Here is a 27,245-nt window from a genome sequence, read left to right as displayed (position 1 = left end):
TCCCTATATAATGTTCTTATCTCTTTGAGAGGGGGTTAAGAGGGTTTGTAACATTTTCAGAAAATAGTGAAACCTATTCTATTTGCTCGGCGGTGGATGTAGCTTCCATCTTGGACGTGAACCACGTAAATCTCTGTGTTGTGCGTTGTGTGTGCTTTCTCTATTCCGTTTTTCTTCTGCAAATCACCATTCTTGGTGTCGTTTTTCTTAACACTATCTATATGCTTTATGTATTAAACTCAATTCATCTTAACAGTACATTTGTTGCTTCCTAGGGATGCTTGGGATGACTGCTTATGCTGGTTTTCATGAGGTGTGCTCTCCTAAGAAAGGAGAAACTGTTGTCATATCAGCTGCATCTGGTGCATGCAGTTGGCCAACTTGTCGGACAGTTTGCTAAGTTAATGGGTTGTTACGTTGTTGGAAGTGCTGGAAGCAAAGAAAAGGTGAGTCTTCATCAAGGTCACTTCTTTCTATGAACATGTTAACCCAGGACACAATCACTAATTTATTTGACAAAAAAAGGAAAGAAATGAAAAGAAGAGAGGATTATAAGTGGCTAATGACTTCTTTTGGGCAGAAAATTAAGGTTGATCTGTTGAAGAACAAGTTTGGATTTGATGAGGCTTTCAATTATAAAGAAGAGGATGACTTGGATGCTGCTTTAAGGTCTCTATTAGTAGTATATATCATTCGGGAAGCAGTTTTCTGTATGGGAGTGTGGCCTACGCCAGCACTCTCATGAGTCTATCTCTCTCCTTTTTAAAACAAGGTGGCAGAAATGTCTTCTCACATGGGGAGGAGAGAGATAGACTCATGGGAGTACTGGCGTAGGACACACTCCCGGACAGAGATCTTTTTCCCATATCATTATAACAGAAATCTCAATATCATATCAAAGCTGAAGTCTTTTGACTTTATTTACTTGTCTATATTTGGGCCATGTTCTTAAAACTTCTTCTCTACCTAGTCTGAAAGTTTGTATTAAAATTTTCTATCTTCAATCTAGGTACTTTCCAAACACCTTGTTGGCTGAAGTCTTTTGACTTTATGGTTACTTGTAAATTCCAAACTCTACTTCATGGGTCTTTAGCTCAAATTGGTAGAGCACTTGGAACATGAGCATGTTCCATGGTGATGGTGGTTCGAATCCACCAAGGCCCTTTTTATTCAACTGTTTATAGTATAGTCAGTTATGACACTAATCCACACAAGAACCCAACTTTAATGATATCTTGGTTATGTTAATGAGATATTTTAATTTTATGCTAAGGTTGGTAAGAGAGAAAAGGATTTTACAAGTATTTTTTTGGTATAATTTAGAAGGAAATAATAGCATTATTGTAATTAATATCAAATTTAGTAGAATCCAACTGACAAACTCAGGGTAACCAAACAGTTTTTCATATAGATTCAAAATGAATCCAATTGACAAACTCAGGGTAACCAAACAGTTTTATAGATGGATTCAGAAGGATTCCATTTGACAGACTTAGGGTAACCAAACAGTTTTTTTTCTCAACTACAAATCCACTTGAACCAGATTCGTATGAAGCTGATCCAAAATCAAAATTTGACTCCGCAGAAACCTCCAACCAAACACACTATAAGGTGTGCACTATAAAATCACCTGCAGTAGCCGTTAGCAATAAACTGAAATATCTAGTTTGACTTGGTCTAGTGACTAGTCAAAATAAATAAAAGATAAATAAAGGGTAATCGTATATGTTAGTAGTATATATCCTATCACTTCTCATCATAAGCCGAATAAATCTAAGATCTTTGGAAAAGATTTGGTAGTATATTTGTTGGACAAAGTTTTCCTCCTACATCCGTAGAAGATGGTTCACCCATCATCCTAGGGTTTTGTTATGTTTCAAAATTCCCTCTCGATACCCATTCCCACTCTCTTCCACTTCCTGTTCATTGTACAGGAAAACTCGGTCCATATTTAAAAAGAAAAAAGGATTCTCACATCCCCACTAGAGGAACATTTTCTGTTAAGACACTCTTTTCTCGTGTTGTTGGATAAGGATTTCTTTGGATAGACCAAATGTCAAATCTTAAAAGTATAAACTACATCATATGGCCTTTTCCTACTTCTCTTTTTCATTTTTCAATGGTTACTATTATTCAAACAATCTCAAAAGGCCCCATTTGTTTGCCGGGGAACCAGTGGAACTGGAATGAATAGTGCAAAAAAACCTGACAATTTTCCTATAAACATGATAAAGCTAGGATGTTTGGATGCTAAGGTGAAAATATAGAACGGCAGAAGGGAAAATTTATATCTAATATATGGGGAAAATTTGGCAGTAGGAACAACCTGATCCATCAGCACCTCCAAAGGGGAAAAATTGGCAGTAGGACCACAACCTGATCCATCAGCACCTCCAAAGGTGAGAGGAACATCAAAAACATAAGCACGATCAGATATGATTTTAGAAACCTTGAGAATGATTTATATGACTTGCCCATATTTTTGAACTAACAAACAAAATTTATATAGAAGGCACTAATTAAGTATCAAGACAACTGATTGATCCAACAAATAGCACCTTCATTTCCTTACAAAGTTTTTCTTTAAAATTGTTGCTATTTGATCATATTAAGAAACCACTGGCTTGGTGAGGGGGGAAAACTGCAAAACTTTATGTCAAAATCTGCATATATTGCATATTGGGTAAATCTGAATTGGAATGATTCTGGTTCATATTGAGCCACCACATGCTCTTCCATCGGTTGTTCCATCAACCCTTCCATAGGTCTGCAAATTCATCAGGCTCCAATGGATTTGACAGCTCATGCATCTTCCTCCTTGTCTTGGCCTTCACTTTCTTTGCGTACTTGCCAGCCTTTTTCTTCTTTTCCAACGCTCGAATCTGAGTAAATCAACAATGAGAAGGAATCAGTGAAAAGGACGACCGCACCAGGAAGATGATTGATTACAATGGGTTATGGCAGCTGTCCTGGCATCTAAGTTGAACAGAGAACCCATGAGGAGGTGCTGCATGGTAGGGTTTAGCAATAAGTCTGAGCAAGAAAATCTCCAGGGTAAAGATCAAACATAAGTGATAAACCTAAACCATCCACTGTTGAGCTTCAATGAAGAATGCATGTGTAGTAAGCAATCTGACATGAAGTCCATATATTAGATAATTCGGATCATCAGTGAGGGTAATTATGATCTAGACGTTCATTGGAGAAATCCATCAAATGGTAAATGCCTCATGATCTGGATGTGTAATTAATATGCACAGTATCTACTTTCTCCCTGACGAACCAACAAAATAATATACTAAAGAGAAAGGAAACACAAAATCCAAGAGATTTGTACCCAAAATCCATCAACATGAACACAAAACAATATTCTAACCTGGTTTGGAGATACGTAAAAGGGGTTCTCATATAGTGTGGGACCTCCAAAGCTGCCACCAAATATCTTGATGGGATTTAAACAAAACCTTGGACCAACCTATCCACAAATAGTTCCCAGGTTAAAATTAGCATTCATATCATTTCAAAAGCTGGAAACTTAAACCTTTTTTTTTAAGCATGTTTATCTTAACAACCTCAACAACAAAAACTCGGAAGTATATGATCACAAACCTCAACAAGGGTCATTTTGTCAAGACCACCCCGGTCCATTTTATCCGTTTCGTTATGAGGTACAGTAATCTGTGAACACAAAAGGAATATACTCTAGTAAGTAATGACCTCAGACTGATTAAAAAAAAAAGCTAAAATGGCAGAATTATTCAAGCAAGCAGTGTTATGGAAGGAACTATATTCAATGAATCTGTTCATTATATGAATCATCTTACTAGTACAAAGCTATCACCCTACATTTTAAAGTGTACAATAATGAAATCAAATGGATGTGGTTTCAGTGGAGTTCAGATCACACATGCCCAAAGTTGACCAATCAATGCCAGCATTCTAGGCATATTTCACGAATTATGAGAGAATGATAATGTAGGCTTTTCCTCGCCCCTTGAAGTAGTGGACTCAATTACTGCCAAGTCAAGGGCCATAAATAAAATTTTGGAAGTGGTGATTCAAAATGAGTGGTTGAGTGTGATGATGGAGGACAACTCATTGATATTGATGCAAAGGGTGCAGAATCAAGCGACAAAACCTTGGCTATATCATAATCTCTTCAGAAAAGCTAGGCACCTGACTTCTCAAGGGGATCATTCGTTTCTTGGAGATTGAGGTCTGCCAACTCTATTGCTCTATTGCTAATAAGCTGGCTAGGGAGGGTGTAACTCTTCATATTTAGGCCTTTTATCTGTCTGATAGTTCAGCTCCTTAGGGATTTTTTTTTTTTTTTGGTGTGCTTGTATCTAGCTTTTCTTTTTGCCTAAGACAAAAGGGGGGGGGGGTGTCAACTAATCAGATTAACCATCAATCCGGTAATGTTTTTGGGCAATGCCAAAATCATAAAAATAATGTAGGTCATGAAGGCAAAGCCAGAACAGGATGTAATTGGAGATGGAGATCTACTAGACGAGCCATTCGGGCTACTAATTTGTCTGTCCAGATCAATAAGGTATGCCATGTCTAGAAGGGAACCAACATGTATCATATCATCATCGAAAGAATGTCCATGTAAATGATATGGTACGAAGGATCACAGGGGCATTAAATGCAGGTTATGCTCTTACAATAAGGAAAGCCCCTCTATATAAGGAATAACAGGTATCAAAGGGTAAATAGAACTTAGAGAAATCAAAATAAGGAGTGCTAATCTTAGATAATTTTGTCATGTCCAATTGTTCTCAAATGGGTCCCTTCAATAGTTCAATGGTTTGAAATATCACAATGTGACAAAAGAATCAATTAAAAGGGATCCCCTAATTTCAATTAGATATTTGTTGGGTCCTTTAGGCACTTCTCTAAAATTGTGAACTTTTATAGAACACTAAGCATGCTAGCCCTATTTTAGACAGATTCAATCCTGAGCATATAAACCCAGTGACAGACTGGAAGTATGAAAAGCACAGAAGAGGGTTTTGCAACCAAACTCTAAGCAAATGCAAGTGATTCAGTCACTATGATATTAAGTCAACTGCCAGATCTAAAATCTAGTGTTGGGCTGGTTCTTGAATCCCAAAGGGAATTAGGCTCAGCAAATATTGAAATCAAAATCATGAATGAAAAACTAGGGGGGGGGGGGATGATACAGTGATCTAGTAGCGCTTTTGTGGCTGGACTGATACAACCGGATCTAGAAACCCAGAGTTGCAATCCCGTGTTCGAGAACCCCATTTGGAATCACTATGGACCAACTCAAAGAAATATAGCCCAATTACAACGATGTAATGGCAATCTCGTAATTAACCAGAATTTTCAAGGGGCTAGTAGAATAAAAGAACAAAGGATACAAGAGGGATTTGGAATTATTTAACAGGGACAAACTTAGAAGGGATTATAAAATAAGGACAAAGGAGGAAATGAAGTTACTTGATACAGTTCTTATTATTATTACTTTACTCAAGAGTTGTTCAATGAATCTGTTAATTCGGAATCACAGGATGAGTAGATGTTATAGATGATGAATCAATCTTTTTTTTTTTTTTACTTCTGTCACTTTATCTTTGTTAGTGCTGTCTATAATAATAATGTAATGACTGATGAATCAAAAACTTTGGGCAATTATAATGTTGTCAGGTTATTTGTCGTCCTTCGTCCCTGAGCGACAAATAATTGACAACATTATAATTGCCCAAGAAATCTTCCATTTTCTTCAGCGGAGATCCAAAGGTAAGTTGGGATACGCTGCCATCAAACTTGACATGTCAAAAGCCTATGACAGGGTGGAATGGATTTTGATTAACAAAATTTTTGCTTTCCTTGGATTCCCCACTCACTAGATTTCTCTTATATTTAAACTCATCTCTACACCCTCCTTCTCTTTCAAAATCAATGGCAGCCCCTTTGGCCTCATCAAGTCTTCTAGGGGAATTAGACAAGGCTGCCAGTTTAGCCCTTACCGTTTTCTCTTAACCATGGAAGTCCTATCTAGACTCCTGGATGCCGCTAGGGATGCCGGCATGTTCAAAGGTATCTGCATCGCCCGCTCCGCACCGGAGGTATCCCACCTCCTTTTCGCGAATGATACTTTCATTTTCTGCAGGGCGACTGAGGATATGATTTCCTCTCAATTAAATCTACCTTGGACCTTTTCTCGGACCTGACTGGACAAGAAGTCTACCCTCTTAAAAGTGAAATCTTTTTCAGTAAAAACACTCCAATTGATGTTAGACGACATTCATGCTCCCTTCTTCGCATGAAGGAAATGAACCACAAGTCCTCCTATCTAGGCACTAATCTCTTCCACTCTAAATCTAAGTACCGTGAACTGGAGTCTTTGGTTCATAAGGTGCGTGATAAGCTGGCTTCTTGGAAGGCAAATTTCCTCTCATTTGCCGGACGATGAGTTATGATCCAATCCGTCTTAGCGTCCACCCCTTCCTACCTCATGTCCTATTTCCTGTTCCCTCAAAAAACCTGTTTAGACCTTGACTCTTATCAACTTAAAATTTTGGAATAATGACACTGCTAATCGCAAATGTCACCTTATTGCTTGGGCCAATGTTTGTACACCCTTGAGCCTTGGTGGGTTAGGATTGCGAAAGTCTGAAACCCACAATAAAGCCCTCATTCTTAAATTGGGTTGGAGACTCATCTCTGAACCACAATCTGTTTGGGCTAGAGTTATCAAGGCCAAATATTACCCTAGATCCTCCTTGTTTGACAACCATACCCTTGCAAAAAAGGGGTCTTGGATCTGGAATGGGATTGCAAAAACCGCCCCCATACTTAAACGTGTGATTACCAGAACAATTGGTAATGGCCGCTCCACTTTTTGTTGGGTGGATCCCTAGATCCCAACAGACACAAGTACTATCTCCTCCTCTACTTTGACTTTTAATTCTAAGTTTTCACTAGTTTCTGATTTTATCTCTGAAAACATCTGGAATACTGATAGGCTCTATGAATGCTTTAATTCTACTTTGATTAATAACATTCGTAGGATTTCCATCTCACAAGATGCTGATAAATGGAGCTGCACCCTTTCTCATAATGGAAAGATTTCTGTTAAATTGGCTGCCAATTACATATCCAATTTTACCCCCCAACCTCCTCAAGTTTCTAAATGGTGGAGGTTTGTTTGGAAACTTAAGCTACATCCATGGTTTAAAGTTTTTTTTTGGCATCTCTTGAATGCAGTACTCCTTGTCAGGGCTACCATTTCGAAATGGCTCACAATCGACCCTTCATTTGTTCTTTGTGGCAATAGTGATGAATCGATCTGGCACTTATTCCTTTCATGTGCTTGATCTAAACGTATTTGGGCTTCTGGACCGCTTGGACTAAGAACTGAGCATCTCTCTGGCTCTTCTTTCCTCAATCTGAACACTTCCCTTCTTGCATCGTTGGATACCAACAAGCAATCCCTCATTTGGTTTTTTTCTTTTTTTATTATTACTTGTTATTTCATATGGCTTGTAAGGAACAATGTGACCATGCAGGCTGCCAAGGCAGACCCGATGTTTGTGATTCGAAATGTTATTAAATGGGCAAATGATCTACGGATCTACCCCCCATCTTTATCTCCATGTTTTTTAAATTACCAATTATCTCCTGTGACTTCATGGAAGCCTACTGACACCATGACAAACATGACTGGTTTAATGGTCGCAGGCCTCTTTGAACCTGAACTTAATTTAGCAAAGTGGACCTTTAACATTTTGATAGATGGCAACAGTTTTCTCACAAATGCAGGTTGTATCAATGTACAGGACTCAAAAACCGCGGCTCTCCATGGGCTTCTGCAAGGATGGGACAGATCGCAAAGCGAAGGGATACTTCTTAACCATGTTTGGCTGCGAGACAAAGAGCTTCTCTCATGGCTTACAAATCCAGATGCTACTACCATCCCTTGGAATTTATTACCCCTTTTCTTGCGTCTAGCTGAAATTTCAAACAACTTTAAGAATATTACATTTCACTACCGTTCGGAAGCGGCTTCAACTAGTGCCACTTCACTGACTTTGGCTTTTTGAAGTTATATAGTTTATTTTCCTCTCATCAAAAAATAAAAATAAAAAAAAAGTAACTTTCAATTGGAACCTCTTTTGTCAATTGGTGTAGGGCTGTTGCTTCTTCATTTGTGTAAGCGTTTTATTCGCTCCGTTTAGAAGAAGGGAAGGGTAGCTTGGGAAGATCGAGGATTATGGTGTTGTTTAAAATAACATCACCAGCTTCTTCTTCTTCTTTCACACAAAACCAGAAACCAGCAGTGATGGGTAACCTTGTGAATGTGAAATCTCTCCCACTTAGTCACGGATTAACTCAAAACTTTAAGGGAATGTTGCTAACACTACAGTCTATTGATTCCAACTAAAGAGCACTCCAAAACAGAGGTCAAAACATGAAACATAAGTTCTAAAACTCAGGTCCAGCGATAGTAAGAGTAGTTCTGAAACCTGATTTGGTTCTCACGATTGGGAAGAAGTTAGTGCCTAAGATTCCATGGGCCAAGTCACCCAGAGGAGGGCTTCCATGTTGAAGGAAGAGGAGAGAGATTGAAGACCACTTGTGACTGATCATAGGTGTGTGTCGCTGGAACAGGGCATGGTAACAGAAAAGATAAAGAGGAATAAAAAAGGAAGAAGTAGAATAGAACAGAAGAAAAGGAAAGAAGAAAATTAACGTGAGAGGAAGAAGGAATCAATGGGAGAAAAAGTAGCAGCACACAGCCAACCAGCTGCTCAGCCACACAGGCAACACTAAAACTCCATATTTTCATTTTCTATCTCCATCGTAATATAAGCATATTTAAAAGAAAAGAAATTACATCCAATAAGGAAACTAAACAAAATAGGAAACTAATTTTAAGCAAATCCCTACATAGCTAATTCTATCTAAAACTCCCATCTAAAAACAAGTAATTGAAAGTTACAAAATAACCCCAATCCCATAGCCTCGTTTGGGTCAAAATCTGCCTCAATGATGAACTAAACCATTTCCTTTGTCGACGATCTGCATCACCCAGACCACGGCAGAACTGACCCAACCCGATTACCCGAATTTTGGACCAACAAGGGTTGGTAGAGGTTAATTAGTTATATAGGGATATTTTTTAATTGCATTTTATTTTGGTAGGAGTTAGCTACTTAGGATGGTTGTAGTGGATTGAGTCCAATTTACTTTCTAATTCTGACTACTTGCTATAGTAGGAGCTTGTTTTCTTTTATATATGTAAGCAACCATTACGCCAGAGAATTGAATAGAATGATATAGAATTTGGTTTGAGTGAGCCTGAGTGGCCTGTGGATAGCTTGTTGGCTGTTTGTTCTTTTCTCTCTACCGTTCTCTTGCTCGATTCCGTTGTATCATGGCATTAGATCTGCAAAATCAAAAATCAAATCCCGTATAGGTTTAGGAAAGTTTGATTCAATTGTGGGTACTACTACTTTTGCTACTAATGTCAATATCAAACCCTTGCTGGTTTCTATAAACTCTTGTTATGGTAAGGCCAAGAGTTTCATGTCTGTATGCTACCCCCTGCTAGATGTTTACCCTCTTGTCGTTCTTTTTGCCTTGTGCACTTTTTTGCTTGATGGTCCTTATTTGAGGACTGTAAAATCTGTTGCCTTTTAGCTTGGGCTGCTCTTAGCTTTGCCTTTTCAGCTGGTATGTTGATTGGGTTAGCACTAAGGGCTTCCCGTTGAAATCAAAGAAACATCGATTTTTTGTGCCACCTACCAACACATTGTTATCATACACCCATGGCCTTCCAAGAAGTACATCAGCCAACACCATGGGGATTGGGGATAACATCACACCACATGTTCTCTTCAATACCAGACAGCTTTAAGGTACTGAACACCGCTAGTTCACATCAAAAGTGTTGCAATTTAGGAGTGAAACCATGTAAGATTGTGGGTGCTTCTCCGGTCGTAACTTACCCTCAATGATAAAAGCTTGTGACACAACGTTCACACAACTGGCGCTGTCCACAATGACTTGAACTTTGAGTGGTCCACTAGCCATTCGGGTGTAGAAGATACAATGTCGGTGCCAATCTTCACCTTTAGACTCAGCGCCCAGAATGTGATTCACCACATATATTTGTATATATCTTCATTCTCATGACCTTCTCTATCAACATCATAGGACTCATCCTCAGGTTGCAGTAATGGCAGTCTCATCATCTTGGGGATCACAAACTTGAGCTTCTGAGCTGACTTCAATGGCTGCTGCGATGGAGTTACTCTTGCGACATTGCAGACAAAATTTGGCAAAGTGCCTGTAACCTTGCAATTGTACAATTTAGTTGCTCCACCACTTGTCATAGGTTCTTTATCTTTATCCAATGCTGTAGGTGCAGTTCGGTTTGCAAAACCAGCAAGTTTGTTGACTGGAAAATTTCGTCCACCCTCGCCAGCATGTTGGTTAAATCTCTGGGTTGACGTTTTTACTAAGTCTTCCCGCTAGGAGAGCCTTTTTGAAACAATCTTGCAAATCATCGATGCTTGTCACCCCAATTTTATCACAAAAATCAGGCCTCAATCCCAATCTAAAACAGGAAATGAGCTGATCATCTTCCTCATCCAAGCCGTTTGAGCAGTTAGAGCATCGAACAAAACTATGTATTCCTCCACCAAAAGGGAACCTTGACGGAGAGTATTAAGCTGGTCATGTAGCCTCCGTTGATAGATTTGAGGTAGATATTTCTCATTACCTTCTTCTTGCATCTCATCCCAAGTAGTGGGTTCTCCTCTACATCAAGCTAACTTCATCTCATAATTACGCCACCACTCACGTGCTGTCCCCATGAGTTTGAAGTGGGCTAGCTTTATTTCTCTAGTCTCCGACAAGTCATACCAGTCAAAGTAGTGATCTAGGGAGCACATCTAATCATAAAAAAACTATGGGTCATGTCGGCCATTAAGTTCCTTCAAGTTCCAGCTTCACCTTGTAGGTATCATTTTGATGCCATGGTGGTGCACCTCGATCAAAGTAAGAACAAAAATGTTCTTCAAAAGTGGCTTATGGAGGTGGTCCATGTGCTGGCCTGTTGATGAACCGATGAGCATTGTTGGCTGTAGAGTGATGTTGCTGTCCAACACTTTGTGATGATATAGAGTCAAGCTGTTGATCCATCATAGTCATGCCATTGGTCAACTGTCTCAACAACTTGAACATTAGAGTCAAGGGCCTAGTTTGGAGTGCTGGAATTGGAATTCCCCTCTTCCATGGCTCAAATACCAAATATGATAGGACTAAGTTCACTAAATAGTAAACAAACACCCAACCCACAAGTAGGACTATTAGATACTGATAGACAACAGTATTAAGGGCCCAAATAACAATAGTTTCAGTGGTTGGATCAGACCTAAAATTAGGTCAACAGTACGGGCACGACAACAGTATTATACCCCCCCAAACAATGATCACAATCCAATGGTTGGATTGGCAACTACAGCAGGCCTACAGTATATGGCAGCTAGCTGTCAAATTTAGTAACTAGGTATTATTTTTAAAACTCTAGAGCAGAATACCCCCATATTGACATCAACAGTAGGTCTCGGTTACAACATGATACCATTAAAATTATCTCCACCAACTAGTGATCAGAACACAGGTTACAGATGCAATCCCAAAATAGAAACTCATAACCAAAACCACAAGATAACAGTACTGGTCGATGGAAATCGCTGTTGGGACCATAACTCATATCAAGGAAAGGGGCTGGCATACACTATGAGACTTCAGGAAATCAGCCAAGATTGATGGCTTGATGTGGCACAACAGCCCAAGGTAGAAAATAGAAACTTAGATAGTAAAATAGGAAATTTACATACCACAACACCAATCAGCCATTAGATAGGGCTAAAATTAATATTGAAGGAACAGATCAGTGAAGGTGTTACACCCTCAAAGTCTGAGATGAAACTGCTGGACAGATCTGGAGTTGTATGGACTTGAAATGGCAGCAGTTAAGAGACCAAAACAGCAGTGCCACAGGGTTGGAATGAGACTTCAATGTCAGATTCTGTTGATTTATCGATGGAGTACTTCTTCAATCAATAAAACAGAAGCACAACAGGGAGAAGTTGCAGGCTTGATACCTCACTGTGAGACTTGGTTGCAGGTGTAACAAAACAGTAACTAGGAAGAAGGGGGATATGACCAAGGCCTCCCCCCTATGGTCTTGGTCAGTCTCTCACTGACCTCTTAGGCTTCTGACCTCACTAAATATCTCACAGCATCCATGGTCAAAACAACCAAGGTTTTGTCATTCATCTAAATCATGGGGTATAGACTCAAGGTCCTTCCAATTAAATAGGTACTTGCAGCACTCAAGACAGAATATGAAAAGTAAACAAAAGGAGTCCCACACATGATGTAGGAACCCTGTACAATAAGAAATCTCAATAGAAGGAAATGTAACTTAAGATCCTAAGTAGTATCTTAAATAAAACTCAAATTAGAAACTATAATATCCCCCCCCCCCCCCCCACAATTCTGGTTTTTAGTGAACCAACTAACACCCAGACCATGGGCTTGGTCTGGCATGGCCCAGAAGACCAGTTGAAGAACCATGGGCCTAAGTATGGGCCTTGTTCTTCTTGGGTCTGCGATAATACTGTTTCCTGTAATACTTGTCTATATCATGCCTCCCACATAATCCGACAGTCAATAAAGTGCTAGTGTGCAAGATTCTATTACACAACGCTAGCAAGGATGTAAACCTCAGCCTTTATATATAATAATTGAATTCACTTGTCTTATCATACTCTGTGCTCCTGTTTATACATGATATATTTTACATATTACTTATTTATAGTGTTTTATGCTTCAAAACTTTATTTTGCATATATCATAAGCATTTCCATATGTTTCTTGACTATTTCCACACATATCTAGTGTATCTTGAGTCTCTCTACTAAAATATGATACATCTCTTAAAATCACCCTTCCGATACAATACCCGATACTTTAAACCTTGACGTATAGTATAGATCCCCCTCCCTTCTGATTATGAGAACTTAGATACATAAAGATAAATTTGTTGTTTCTTTTAATCTTTAATGCATATGATGGTTGAATCATCAGTTGCAAAGCCTTCTTTTAATCTTTAATGCAAATGATGGTTGAATCATCAGTAAATATATTTCTACTCTGATCTTTTCTTTTCCGAAATCTCAGTTTCAAAAGAGAAGAGAGTAACATCCCATGTGTCCAGAATCATTTCGATGTTGTGAAACACAACCACATAAACTTTCCTAATAAAAGTGGGATTCAAAAAAAAAAAACCTTTGGATATTACAGAATAGCAATGCATTTAAGGTAGGTATTCAAAACTTTGTAAAAGTGATCTTCTGTAAATAAACACACTATTTCAGAAGTGATAAATTATCTTTCCTGCTTTTCTTAAGATTCCAAATCAACCATGAAGCTATTATAATGCACTTACCCAAATCAACAGGTTCAACCATCCAGGTCAGACAGTTCACTGAAAACCCAGGGAGTTTGAATAGGTTTCTCTGGTTGATGATTATCAGGCGAATGACTAGTCCAACCTGAAAACATGACCTGGACCAAGGTTCCAGGTTTCAATTTCGAACTTGGCTCCGACCAGGCTAGAAACCAAAATATTTCACGACATCATGAAATTTCAGTCAAAATATGGAAGGTTTCAAAGCTTAAACGGCCAAATTAGGTCCCGATACTTCTAGGAAACTCTATTTGAGGCCCTCTAAACATAGTGGAACCCTTAGATTGTAGAAACACACACCCAAAATGGTAGTTTAACTTCGGACCCTAAGTTGGGCTGCTGTATATATTCTCTAATATGGCCTATTCCACACAACTTCGAATCTTGCACAAAACTTCCACAAATGCAGCAAATCGTCGCTTTCGATGAGTTCTACTACTGCCCAACAACTTGTTCCATGCTTGTATGGGGAGTGGTCTAGCAAAAAATGAGCAAAAAAAAAAAACCCAAGTTTCCACAAACCTTAAAGAGTCAAAATCAGCAAAACCAACAAACAGGTCGAAATTTTGACCCATTTCGTTCGAAACTATACATTTTATATGAAAGGTTTGTATTGTTTCGGCCGAAACCACACATTGTTGAAATATGTCGAACCAGCGAAACTATGACCAAAACCTTGCACTTTTTATGTATTGCATGGAGTTCTGTTTCAACATCATGCAAAACTGAAATATTTCGTGAAATTTTGGCGAAACCTTGAACATTGACCTGGACAGATAATCGAAACATTTCAAAGATTTCAGGTCTTTCAAACCACTGTTCATATGCTTTTCAGATAGTTTATGATGACTAAACATGAGTTATTCACAAGCCAAGAACTCAATTTGAAGCACTTGTTAAAGTGCCTGAGAGGACACTAACTTCAAGAGGAACCATGTATAGGTAGATTGAGCTAAATTTCCCAACTACTGTCAAGGTGGAGACTCAACATTTAATCTGTACATTAAGAGATGGGTGACTGACCATATGAAGCGGCAAAATGAATGGATATGGGAATGATGCAATAGTACGCAGATGTACAATAAACTAAGAAGGGTAGGGAATGAAGCAGTGTAATCTTCACAGTTCAAGAAGCAGCTAATATATGAACTCAAAAAGAATTTAGAAAGGTTGAAAAATATCACTATGTTATACACAGGATCAATAAATGAAATGATAGGGCATAAAATAACAATGTACCTGGTAATTCCGGAACCATATGTGATCATCAACAATGGAGAAAACAAAAACATGGTCATGATAAGGTTTGGATTTCCTGTGCTCCTTTGGTATTCCAAATATCTGGGAAAAGAAATCAATGTTGACTTACCCTTCCAGTTGTAAGAAGTCAAGAAAATTTGATTTATGCTATAGAAGAAAATAAACTTATCCTTAAAGAAACAATGACATGAACTTAAAGTGATAACATGAGTAAGAATTAACCAAAAAAATGCATTGTTCCCATGAAGAGGAAATCCAAGATAACTGCATGATCCATAAAGTCAGTCCACACCAGAATCTCTGGCTTGCAGTATTTTTTATTTTTAATTTTTTTCAAATCTCTGGCTTGCATGCAATGGTCAACCAAGATACTAACTTAGCATCGTCAAGGAGTTCTAGTGCCCCAAATAGACCACCATGTGTCAGATAAAGGTGGGAATATTGGTTGAGAAGTCAAATGTTTTTTTTTTGGGTGAAAAATTGACATGGGACAGACATGTGGCTAAATCCAGAAGGAACCTTACCTTTCAACATCCAATGGTCGGAATGATAAAATCGGTCCTCCACATGGCAGGATGTTGCAGAATTCCAGCAAGAAAAGAAGATGGGCATGTTGTTTTGTGTTTGGTTTAGTATATTGGGTCCAACTGAACCTATGGTATATGGCCCATGGGTAGTATTTTGGAGTTTTCTATTGTAATGGGCCAATTCTATAAGATTAAATATTAGAGATTTAGGTCCTATACGGGATTAAGTAGTTAATTTCTATTTTGTAATCTTCTAAAATAGTTCATATTTTAAAGAGATACATGAAGGATTCCTCCTACCACACATAGGGGTTTCTTGATTGTTATGGAAGATATAAATAAAGGAGAGGGGGCATAAACCTCCCCTATGATTTGAGTTATTGAGAAATTGGGTTTTCCCCTCTTTTGGTCAGTGATGAAGCAGCTCCATCCCTTAGTGGTGATTCCAATTCCGCAAACTTTGGTAGTGATTCCAAAGTCAAATCCTTCCTTTCTTCTCTCCATCTTGTTCTTAATTTCAGCAAGCTAACAGGTGAGTGTGTGGATGTATAACAATGTAAACTGAATCCATTCTCTCCACTTGTGTTCTCAGTCTTCTCTGAAAGATTTCTGCCCATCTGACCTTCAGATTGAGTCCAAATTTGGTTATTAAATCCTTCACTAATAGGACTATATCTGTCCAGAATTACAGCATCATCAGATCTGGAACTTGGGAGCCATATTTGTTTTAGAAACTTACTATTTTCTTTTTTCCTTAAGTTTCTATTTTCTGTCCACCGTCGTTACTCCAGTTAGAAGAAGCCTGCGTGGCTTGTGCAATCCCTTCCCCCCCTCTCTCCTCATATCTTCTTTCTCTCCCGTCCCCTTGCGAGACCTTTCTTCCTTCTTCCCTCTTCTACTTTCTGTTATTGTTACCTTACCCTGTTCTGGGTGATCGTGCAGCCCATGCGCGAGTGATTGATCTCCTTCGGACAGTCTATTTGGCCTAATATTTTGGAAGTAAATCACCCTTCCCTAGGCGATTCAAACTCCAGTTTCCCTGCCCCAACCAGGTGATGCAGTGGCACTCAAATGGTTGGACCAGCACGACCGAGTTTGGAAACCTAAACCCAGACAAAAGTGGCCCAACTTGGGTTTTTGATCTAATAAGGGGTGATAGTAGTTTATTTACTTTGGGTTTGTCTTGTAGTCTTTTTTTTTCTTCTACTTTGGGTAGGCTACCACTTAGTCTCAGAGGTTGAGTATGAGTCTTTGTGTAGACGATGAATTGTCACACCCCACCTCCCGCCCCCCCCGCCCGGCGAAGACGACAACAGAACGCGGATTGACCTTTGTATCTCTCTCTCGAAGACTTGCTCATGCACAAAGACCATATCACCCTCACATCTATAATAATGATAATGATTAAAAAGACCTTTTTTACCAAGGTTGAAGGAGGCACTGTTCAATTTCCCCGAACACGGCGGTCATTTGGCCACACTTGGGACCCTGCGGTTGTACCCACTGCCACAGGGACACCCGCCGTGGGGTGCATCCTGCAGTTATTCACGCAGCGCCTTAGATGTATGTGATCTGTACCAGCGGCACCGCGGATGTAAGTGATCTTATTTTCCCCTTCTATATCCCTTTCTTCTTCTTTCCTAATCTTTGATGTTCTTCTTCATATGTAAAACAGAAAATAGCAATAAAAAAAAGAGTTTCAGTTATTTAATTTTATTCCTTTTATTGTATTGACCCTGCTGCAACCGATCTCCAGTTGGTTTCCCTGGTTCGAGGTCGATTTTGCAATACGAACCCAAATAGGGTTCTGTGATCCGGTTTCCACATCATTTAGGCCAGCCTTTGACCAGTTTTTCAGCCTCACCAGTTGGATGTTTCTTTAGTTATTGATCTTCTATATCTCTGCCCTATTGATCTCTAAAACTGGGTCACTGTGATTCTGTCCTATGGGTTAGTTTCCCAAATAACAGGATAGTGAATGCATCACGGGGATTTCTGCCAATGAAGTAAACCTTAACATGAGGTAGAAAACAATTGGCTGGCATTAGACCCCGCAGTGGCACGAGCCTCATGCACTGGGTACGCCCTTAGAAAATGTGTTTTATGTTGGAAATCCTTTCACATGGAACAAGGTTTTCTAGTGACCCAAGACCCAATAATGTAAGACTAGAACCTGAATAGGTCTAATCCCAGGCAAGATCAAAAAGAAAATCTCCAAAGAACAAGAAAAAGAGCAATGGAAACAAAAGTCATAAATGAGGGAACCAAGAGAACAATGGAAACTAAAAATAAGGGTAAACATGAGAACAATGGGACGTAAGAATAAGGGTAACAAGAGAACAATGGAAACTAAAAATAAGGGAAAACACGAGAACAATGGGAAGTAAGAATAAGGGAAACAAGGAAACAATGGAAACTAAAAATAAGGGAAAACAAGAGAACAATGGAAAAACTCAAATGAGGGAATAATTTCCTTGGTTGAAGAAACAAATAAAAAAAAAAACCACAAATTTATAACCTGTTGAAGCAGCAATAATCTTGATGTACTAATCTTAAAGAATCAATGTGACAATCAGTAGAAAGAAATCCCAGCAGCTTGTAGCACTCTTAAACTCAATTAGGATTTGGAATCAAGAACCGATGGAAGGGGATGGGGGAAGGGAATGGCTATCTCAGCCTGGGTGATGCAAGCCCAGCCCGCGTCTGGAAGACCTCGATCTAACTCTACCGTGTGGGCCGGCATCAGCCCATTCGAGCCATGAAGGTCAAAATTATGTCAAGGTCTAGCACCAACTCTTGGTCCAAAATGAACCAAAGACCAAGGCCAACAAAGTGGCCACCCAAAGTTGACCAATGAATAATCCAGAATTATGACTTTGCACATGTCTCCACTTTAAGTGACATTTCGGATTATTTCCATGGGGAATTTGGAAAAATGCAAAACATAAAAGTTATAGCTCTTTGAGTCTTCGTTCCAATGGATTTGAAATTAGGTCAAATGGATCTAAAATGAAGGAGTTATGCCTTTTTCACTGAACATGCGCAATCCAGCTCGTGAATGACCTTCATCTTCCTTGTCTCTTCATTTCCCCATAAAGCTCACTTTCTCCCATGAACTCTCTTGAGAAGAAACATGCATATGGTAAAATCTTCTCTATTGGGAAATACACTTCAACCTTGGAGCTTCCATCAAGGCACCTTGGAGCAGCCCCTATGTCTTGAAACTTACTTTTATTTATTCGTTTTCTAGAGTTCTCTTTTTCTTGGAATTAAGCATGTAATCTCAACCCTAGAAAATTAATGGCTGAGATATCGTAGTAGCTTTTAGGATTTCTTTTGTTTTGCCTATAAAAGGACTACTTATCTTATTTATTTGTAAGAGAGATTGAGTTTTGTATGGAAATTGCTTAGTGCATTTTGTTAAGAACCATGACAAGTTCTCCTTTGAGAACCTTGAAGAGTTCAACCAAGAAACCTTGAAGAAGTTTCTCTCCTTCCTAGAAGAGTAGGAGTTTTGTTCTTCATCTACATTCTAGAAGAGTTGTAGGCCACCATTAGAGTTGTTTTGCGTCCTAGAAGAGAAGTAAGTCACTCTACCCTTTACTTCACCCAAGTTATTTTCATGTCCTTACAATTGTCACCACTTGTAACACAATTTCGGATAACCTACATTGAGAATCCGAATAAACTTTCTTCTTAAAGGTTGTAGCCTCTTCTGTTGTCTTGAATCACCCTACATCGATCTTTGAGTACAAAGTTATTGCCATTTTACTGACAGGGTGCAAACCTGTCCTGTTGAGCCTCTTTTGTAATGGTTTGTTCCTTACTCTCCCTATCCATCTTCAAGCAACCCCGTAGAGGTACTTGCATCACTGGGCATCTCACCCAACCTATCTCAGGATTTTTGGAAAGGCTAAAGCCAATATTTCATTAATCAAATTCGTATACAATGCTGGCCTCCCTTACAAACTTATATAGAATACTCAAAAATAGACTTAGACACTAAAAAGGAAAGGCCTAACCCTATCCTTAACTAATAGGGGAACATAAATTGACTAAGAAAGTAAAATAATAAAGAAAACAAACTCAAAATAGGACTCTAACTAAACTAAGGAAGTAAATCCCGTTTTCCTATTTTCTACCCATATTTTAGGCTCATTAAATTGGCCAATTACAAAATAAATCCATGGGATCAAAGTCCCAATGCATATATGACCCAACCCAAAGCTTATTTCCACTACAATAAGCCCTAAGTGACTTATCTACATCACCCAACATCCAACAAAAGTCTTATTAGATTACAATTGGGGCAAAACATAACACCATTATTCTTGGTGTGCATGCATTGCATATCATTACCACAGCAATTATTAGATCAAGAAAGCTATGAGAAACACACTAGATGAGTTTAAGAGTATCATTTTTTTGATGTAATATTAGTTAATCTTGATCATTTCTTCCTTATCCATCTAACGCATTAAACTAGAATTTTGACACACAAATTTGGAAACAAAGAAGTTTCAACAACAAACCAAACTAATTATTAATAGAAACAGAAAAAAAACATATGAATAGCATCTTACCTGCAAGATCAGCTCTTTCAAAAGCTTCCAGTGAGGATCTTTATCAAAATTAGACGAGAAGGTCAAAATTGGCCGTGAACCTTTAAGATGATTTCCAGTAAGCTTCAATTCTTCCATCGTGTGCACTAAAATTAAAACAAAAAAAAAATTAGAGCAATTTTAAAAAAGCTGATTTGTGCAAACAATGCACAGTTCCATGGAAAAGAAAAAATTGAAATGAGGAAGGGGGTCCCGGATATGAAGTTTTGAGTAAGCACATAATAGCTCACAGAAAGATGAGTTTTCATCATTCTTGGGCCAAAAGCAACTGAGAACAGAAAGAAATTGGGAACCTGATAGCTTCACTGTTTCTTTCAACATTTTCCCTGAAATCTTTTCCACCAAACTGTTGAAATAGGTTTTTCAGTTCAACAAGTACACATATCTGTGCCTCTCATATACACTACATGCAAAAGCGATAGATTTTTATGCAAGTCGATAGAGTTTGTATAGTCAAGCTTGTAAAATACCGGAGCACACTGACTTATTAAAAGGAGATGGAGTCCTAAAGAGATTTCGTAACACTCCATACATGAAAAACTAAGGATATCACCCATCAGATGAATGATCCAGGTTGGTCCAGTCATCTCTCCAAAAAACTAACAAGGGGGCATGATGCAATTGCTCTAGCTTGGCTGGACAGACATGACCCAGTTTGGAGGCCCAAACCAAGAACTGGTCCTGAACCAATCTTCTGGTCTGGTAGACTACATAAAATGTAATATTTTTAATTTATTTTATTTTATTTGGGTGGGTAGATTACGTAGGAATTATTTCCTAGTTTGTTAGTTTATTATTGGAAAAAGGTATTGTGCATGGTCACACTCTCAACCATAGGATGAATATGACTGTGTATGATGCACAACCCCTCACCTCCATCCAACAATTTGCTGCATGACCATGCACAAAACTTCTCCCCTTTATTACTTTAGTGGATATCTATTTTTACGCAAGCGAATTTTCTTTATACTGCCAATGTAATTGGTAGAAGGGGAAGGGAATTGGAATTGGAATTGGAATCGAATTGAAAAGAAAATTGGATTTCATTTACCTAAGTGGTTTTTTGAGGCTTGCTGGCTAACTATGCGTCTCTCTATCATCTCTCCTCTCTTCTCATGTATCTTCTTTTAATCCTTCTTCGTTCTTCTTTTCTCCTCTATTTTGTTGCATTCTGCTTTCCCTCTAACTTGGGAGTACCCTGTTCTAGCAGTACTCACAGCCACCCACAACTTGGAAGTAATCTCTTAGTGGCACATCTGTTTTACCTAATATTTTAGGCAGTCATTCATCACTCTAGGGAGTCCTATATTGTAGAGTTTGAGGTTGAAACACCATCTGAGATGAGAACCCTACATCAGATTCCAAATCTGATTTCTGCTCTTCCATTAAGGTGAGTTTCAGACTAAATACTCACCATTGTGATCTATTGGAGTTCTTATTACTTGCATTCAAGAGAACCATGGTCTGGGATTCTCCAATGTAAGAAGATTGATGCTGGAACGAAGAACTTCATTCGATACATGTCGGTTCTGTTTCCTGCCTCTGGTTGTGTCTGGAGGTAGAAGACACCCATCCTCCTTCCCACGATTTAACACCCTTTGAGTTAAATGACCTACTTGCCCCTCCCCTCTTATTTGGTACTAAGAATATCCCTCCCAGTCACATTATACTCCATTCACTTGTTTCCTATTTTTTATAGTTGATTCTAATAAATTACAGTACTGTCACCATCTGTTTCTTGCCTTTATTAAGTGCTAGAACCTTATAGAAATTACAGATTTGCCGTTGCCCGTAATTCTTGGGTTGTTTAAGTGTTTGGGTTGGGCCCAAAGTGATCCGAATCGGGTTTTGGAAACCTGGATTGCTTCAAATTCTCTAGGCTGTCCTATATTGTAGAGTTTGAGGTTGAAAAGCCATCTGAGATGAGAACCCTACATCAGATTTCGAATCTGATTTCTGCTCTTCCGCTGAGGTGAGTAGCAGACTAAAATACTCCTCACCATTGTGATCTGTTGGAGTTCATATTACTTGCATTCAAGAGAAAAATGGCCTCTGGTTGCATCTGGAGGTAGAAGACAACCATCCTCCTCCTCACGATTTAATACCCTTTGAGTTAAATGACCTACTTGCCCCTCCCCTCTTATGTTGTTATTAATTCCAAGAATACCATTTCCTATTTTTATAATTGACTCTAATAAATTACTGTACTGCCTGAGTGCCACCATCTGCTCTTGCCTTTATTAAGTACTGGAATGCTATAGAAATTACAGATTTACCATTGTTCGTGATTCTTGGGTTGTGCAAGTGTTTGGGTGGGTCCAAAGCAATCCAAATCGGGTTTTGGAAACCCGGATTGCACCAAGGTGGTAACAAAGAAGTCTGAACAACCCCAACATTATGTTTGGATATACAAAATAAAATTCTAAACAAAGGTGCGGGAATTTCACATTTCTTAAAAACATAACTGAAATAACTTCTTATCATATATAAGTAGAGAATGAAATTACCAGCATTAACCAAAAATTTTACAGATGGTCCATTAGGACACTTGGCCATCCAGAGGTAAAGATCTTTCTGTTTTCTGCACTGAAATCAGGAAACAACAGTATCAGGATCAAAACAGGAATAAACTAAATCAAACGAAAAAGAACCCTATTCCATTTTCAAACTACAAGAAAGAACTTTGTTCTGCCCCAAAAATAAAAAGTTGTATGGAAAAACAGGCCACCCGTGACCTCATGAGTCATGAAGACACATAGATGATAGATCCATAGAATATGCAATATCAAAAGTAACAGAAAAAAATTTGCTCAGATTTTGCTAATTAACTTTCTCATTGAAGAGTCTTTGAAGCACAGGGACAGCCAATGTTAAGAATTGTTCCATTTAATCAGTGTACAATAGTAGGAGATGATTCGATTTCCATATCCTTCCCTTGGGGGATTCAGATATTCTCAGGCACTATATTCCAAAGCATTCATTTCCTCTTTTTGTCATCCATTTCATAATTGAGAGGAATACAGAGATTCTGCTTTGAACTGGAACGATAGATTTTGCATTTTTTGGCTTGTGAAGAAAAGGCATTCATGATGTTTGGGCTTCAAATGTTGTTCAAAATCTATTTGCAGGTTTGTCTGGTTTCAAGAGGTCAATCTCTAATATTTCTACAACTGATCCATTGACAGCTAATTTCTCTGTTGTTAACCCTTTACTCCCTAAACTAAACGTTGCTGATTCAAAAAGTCCACAATCAAAGACATTGTGGTTCTCTCAGTCTCTCTACAAGCTGTGAAAGAACCGGAAAAAAAAAAAGAAAAACTATGAATTATCGGATCCTTTTAAACATTCATATATGTCAGATAACCTTGAGGAACATAACTACTTAACTAGTGATCTTATGCCAGACAAGTAATAAGTAACCCATGAAAAGAAAACAAAGACGTTATATAGCATAACCAATTAAAAATATTATAGAGTAGGCTTTATTTACTCAACAAAAGCAAGACCTTAAGGCTGCAATAGTCAAACTAAAAGAGGTCATGCTGTGTTGTTTGGAAAAAGCAGCCTGGTAAAAACAGTGCACAAAGTTGTACTAAACAGTAAGCACCCTACTGAAGTAGTGACAGTTGCAAGGGGTGTGCCTCTCACCTATTGTGCAATGCACATGGATGAGGAGCACACCTTAACAACAATAGGTTTATACAAGTCTGTAATAGGAGGCTTGGCACTTTGGGGCCTATCAGAACTTTCTTATGGGGTTCTCTTGAGCTTTTTAATTATCTTTGGTGGTGGTGTAGATGGAAGAAGGTTAAAAAGAAATGTAGTTTCCAAAATTACTGATTTTTAAACCCCCCCCCCCTAAATTTTAATATTTTGGGTTTATGTATGATCTTTGCAGCTACTATCTTCCATAATTTTTGTTGCTGATGACAACATAAAAGTTATATCTCACTAAAGGCAGTTGCCAAACTAGGAAGGGCAGAGTCACAAGTCCGATTCTTTCGTCTCCCCCCCCCCCCTTAATGTTATATAAATGTCGAACTGGATTGTTTCCTCCATTTAAAATTCACATTGCGGAAATGTAAGAAATGAACCAAGCAAACAAGAAGTCGAAGGAAATTTAACATGTTAAACCATGTCAGTGTACATCAAACAGTACAACTGAAATTCACTGAACAACTCCCCCCCAAAAAGAGCAACAAAACCTAACTAAATTCAAATAAAACAATCATCAAATTTCCAAAAGTTACCTCAAAAAACAAGCAGGCGGAGCAGTTTTTCAGCTCAACAAGTTCATTCAGAGTGGCCCCTTTGCTCTCTTTGGACTCAACCTTGTTATCTTTCTTGCAATGAGGCAAGAGTGACACCAGATTCAACATCAGGTGCCGGTACCTAAAAGCCAATTAGATCACCATCCCAACGAAACTTAAGAATAGACAATAAATACCCTTGCAAAGGAAGTGCAGTGGAAATTTTTAATTACCTGTAAATGATGCGACGAGAACATGTCACCAACACCTTCTCTTTGTTCCTAAAAACTAGAGAATCAGTTTCTTTCTCTTCAACCTTGTTCTTCCATCCCACAAGGGTCCGTTTGGGTCTCTCTGGAGCAGCTTCATCTTTCTTCTTAGGTTCTGAAGCCGCTACCTCACTGTGTTTCCGCTTCTTACCCATAGACTTTAGATACTAAACTGCAGAGAATAAACCCTAGTGTCAGAAGCTCAGCAACAGCTCAGAAAATATTAACACTTTCTCATATGAAAGCAACTTCCCCATCTTCCTCCACAAGCATAACTCTGAAAAGTGAAAACCCATTTACTGAATAAACCCAATTAATACAGCACAGGAGATTCTACGATTCAGAATAATATTATCTAGAAGAGAATGGTAAATGCATCCACAACACTAAGTGTTGAAGAGGCAGTATTGAGCTAACAGTCCACACGGTTGCCATTGGATATAAGTTACAATGTTAAATATAGTTTCAGAAAGAGCAAAAGGGCCATTAACATGAACGACCATCAGATTTGAAGCTCTGAAAACTATAAAAAGAAGGAAGGAAAACAGGCATTCAATATTAAAGAATATGTATGGATGCGAGAGAGAGAGAGAGAGAAAGAGAGAGAGAGAGAGAAAACCTTACTCTTCCAGCAACTGAGTTCGAACGAGAGAGAGGGAGAGAGTAAACCCTACTACTTCCGGCGGCTGAGTTCGTTGCAGGGTTTTTTTGGTCTCAAACTGAGAAGTAGGAGATTGGAGACGGAGAGCGAGTCGGGAAACATCATATAGCCGTAATTTTGGGCCGTCTTAATACGCATTGCGAATAAAATTCGACCGCAACGCGAAGTTACCGTATTCTTCCGTAATTTTAACACACATTTACGGTTTCAAGATGGAAATCAGGAATCGGATCAGTGATCACCGATTTGGATTGGAATTGATCCCGAAGTTGAGGAATCGGGTCGCTGATTGCCGATTTAGAATCACTGAGTTTTCATATCAAAGGGCCAATTCTAGGGTTATTGGAACTGTTTCCGTATTTTTAGACGTTGTACATATTTCTTTCGAATGTCAGCATAGTTTCAGAAATAATCAGCCGAACCAATTCGAATTGAAATAGGCGATGACGATCTCAATTCCAGTTAAGGCTGATTCCTATATTTTGGAATTTACCAAAATGCTCCTTGATCTTCATTTTTTGCTATTTTTTTTGGGGAATTATTAACGTAATAAAGGTTTGTTATTTATCCAGACATAACAAGATTGCAACTACCGAGTCCAGCTCAGCTCCTCGTACGAGGAGTGAGATCTCACTCCTTGTGCGTAATTGGATGCCATGTGACAGGGACAGGGATCACCTCTTATTTCTTAACTTCTAAAAGGACAGTGACAGAGACCACCCCTTATGCCTTAACTTTCGGTCACGACGCAGTTCTTCCAATGGAGGTGACCGTGAAGTCCTTGAGAATATCAAGGCAATAGGAGCTAACCCCTCAAGAGTATACCGATGCCATGATGACCGAATTGGAGGGCTTAGATGACGAGAGATTGCTAGCTCTCGATCGCATCTCAGCCCAGAAGGCCAAAGTGGCAAAAGCATACACCAAAAAGGTAAAGCCAAAAGCATTCAAGGACTTAGACCTAATGCTCAAGACCGTATTACCAATCGGTCACAAGGATCCCATGTATGGGAAATGGTCACCCACTTGGGAAGGACCATTTGTGGTTCATCAAGTGCTAAAGGGGGGGGGGGCATACCACCTTCGGACTTTAGACGGTCAGGTTCAACTGAGACTATTAAATGGAAAATACTTAAAGCAATACTATCCCACCATGGGGGAATCCAGAATGGTCTAGCTTAAACCAAAAGCAGTTCATTTAGCCGAGCAGACGACTGTCCACACGACTAAGCAAAAAAAAAGGAAAAATTATCCTAGCCGAAACATGTCATCCACAAATTACAAAAGGCCAAGTTCAAAGAAAAGATGGCCAAATCAAATGTTCTTAAAATTCACCTGGGTTCCCCCTCAGGTCACTCTTCACTGAATTAAGTTCTTTTTGGACCCTACCAATTTCCATCCGAGCAACCGAAACCTGCCACGACAGCTTCCCCTTCGTGGCCAAGACCATGCTATAGGCCTCCTTCTTAGACGTCCCGATTGCAACCGCCTTAGCGAATGCCTCCCGGGTCGAGGTCAGCTTTTCAGAAACAGCCTTGCTCTTAGCTTCTAGTTCTGCCAGTTCGGCCACTAGACCTTTCTCGGCCGCTTGGAGTCCCCATAGCTCTGTGGCCATCAACCGGAGCTTCTCTCTCTTGTCAGCTTTCAGTCTTGAGTTCTCCTCTTCATCCTTAATGGCTTGAAGGGCCAGAGGGAGGCTATTGATCATAAGGCGAAGCAAGTCAACAAAGATTAGAGCAGCTCTGCGCTAACTGAAGTCAGTCTCGGGATAGGCTATGATGGTTTGCAGGGCATCAATCATAGCAGACGCTTTATCTTGGCCGAGAATCTCAACCACAGAAGCTCGTGGGTCTCATCTAGAGACTGCCATGCTATGGGCACATCAGGAGAGTTGGGGGGAGTGAGCACAACATCCTCTAGGATAGGAACGTCATGGGCCTCTACGGTAAGCAGGTTTTCTAGAGAATCAAGTAGCTCGATCACCGGGTCATGACTTCCCTCCTGCAAAAGAAAACCTCGGAGTTAGGAAAGCTCGGTCATTTTCTGAAAGAGAGAGGAGAGATGCAAGTTACCTCTGGCTGGGGCATTTTTTAGGATTGCCCTTCTTCATGAATTGAAGGAAGTCGGGAAGGTTGCTCCT

At 39.1% G+C, this 27,245-nt stretch overlaps 1 protein-coding gene across 2 annotated transcripts; it reads right to left on the bottom strand.

Annotated features, from left to right (window-relative positions):
- Positions 1-2,519: 2,519 nt before the first annotated feature.
- Positions 2,520-25,182, bottom strand: LOC122659870 (ribosome biogenesis protein BRX1 homolog 2-like). 2 transcript variants are annotated; one of them, XM_043855016.1, is made up of 9 exons: positions 25,064-25,182; positions 24,409-24,611; positions 24,176-24,317; positions 22,433-22,511; positions 19,887-20,011; positions 14,756-14,857; positions 3,610-3,678; positions 3,377-3,475; positions 2,520-2,882 (listed from the first exon to the last, which is right to left on the bottom strand). In XM_043855016.1, exons 2-9 carry the CDS (start codon positions 24,597-24,599, stop codon positions 2,751-2,753), a joined length of 939 nt encoding a protein of 312 aa, XP_043710951.1. In that variant the 5' UTR covers positions 24,600-24,611; positions 25,064-25,182; the 3' UTR covers positions 2,520-2,750. The 2 variants fall into 2 exon arrangements, with proteins under 2 accessions (XP_043710951.1, XP_043710952.1); XM_043855017.1 differs by lacking the exon at positions 25,064-25,182 and having other exon boundaries at positions 24,409-24,924.
- Between the last annotated feature and the right edge of the window lie 2,063 nt (positions 25,183-27,245).

The sequence above is a fragment of the Telopea speciosissima genome, chromosome 4 (genome assembly GCF_018873765.1).
Source record: "Telopea speciosissima isolate NSW1024214 ecotype Mountain lineage chromosome 4, Tspe_v1, whole genome shotgun sequence".
NCBI lineage: Eukaryota > Viridiplantae > Streptophyta > Magnoliopsida > Proteales > Proteaceae > Telopea > Telopea speciosissima.
The sequence above is the reverse complement of the archived record's forward strand: the minus strand, read 5'-3'. Positions and strand labels throughout refer to the sequence as shown.

Excerpts from the sequence above, each read along its gene's own strand:
- LOC122659870 (XM_043855016.1), bottom strand. The coding sequence starts at position 24,599 with ATGGGTAAGAAGCGGAAACACAGTGAGGTAGCGGCTTCAGAACCTAAG. Across the intron at positions 22,512-24,175 it reads CCGCCTGCTTGTTTTTTGAG|TGCAGAAAACAGAAAGATCT; the intron begins GTAACTTTTGGA and ends TCCTGATTTCAG. Across the intron at positions 20,012-22,432 it reads AAAATTTTTGGTTAATGCTG|TGCACACGATGGAAGAATTG; the intron begins GTAATTTCATTC and ends TTTTAATTTTAG.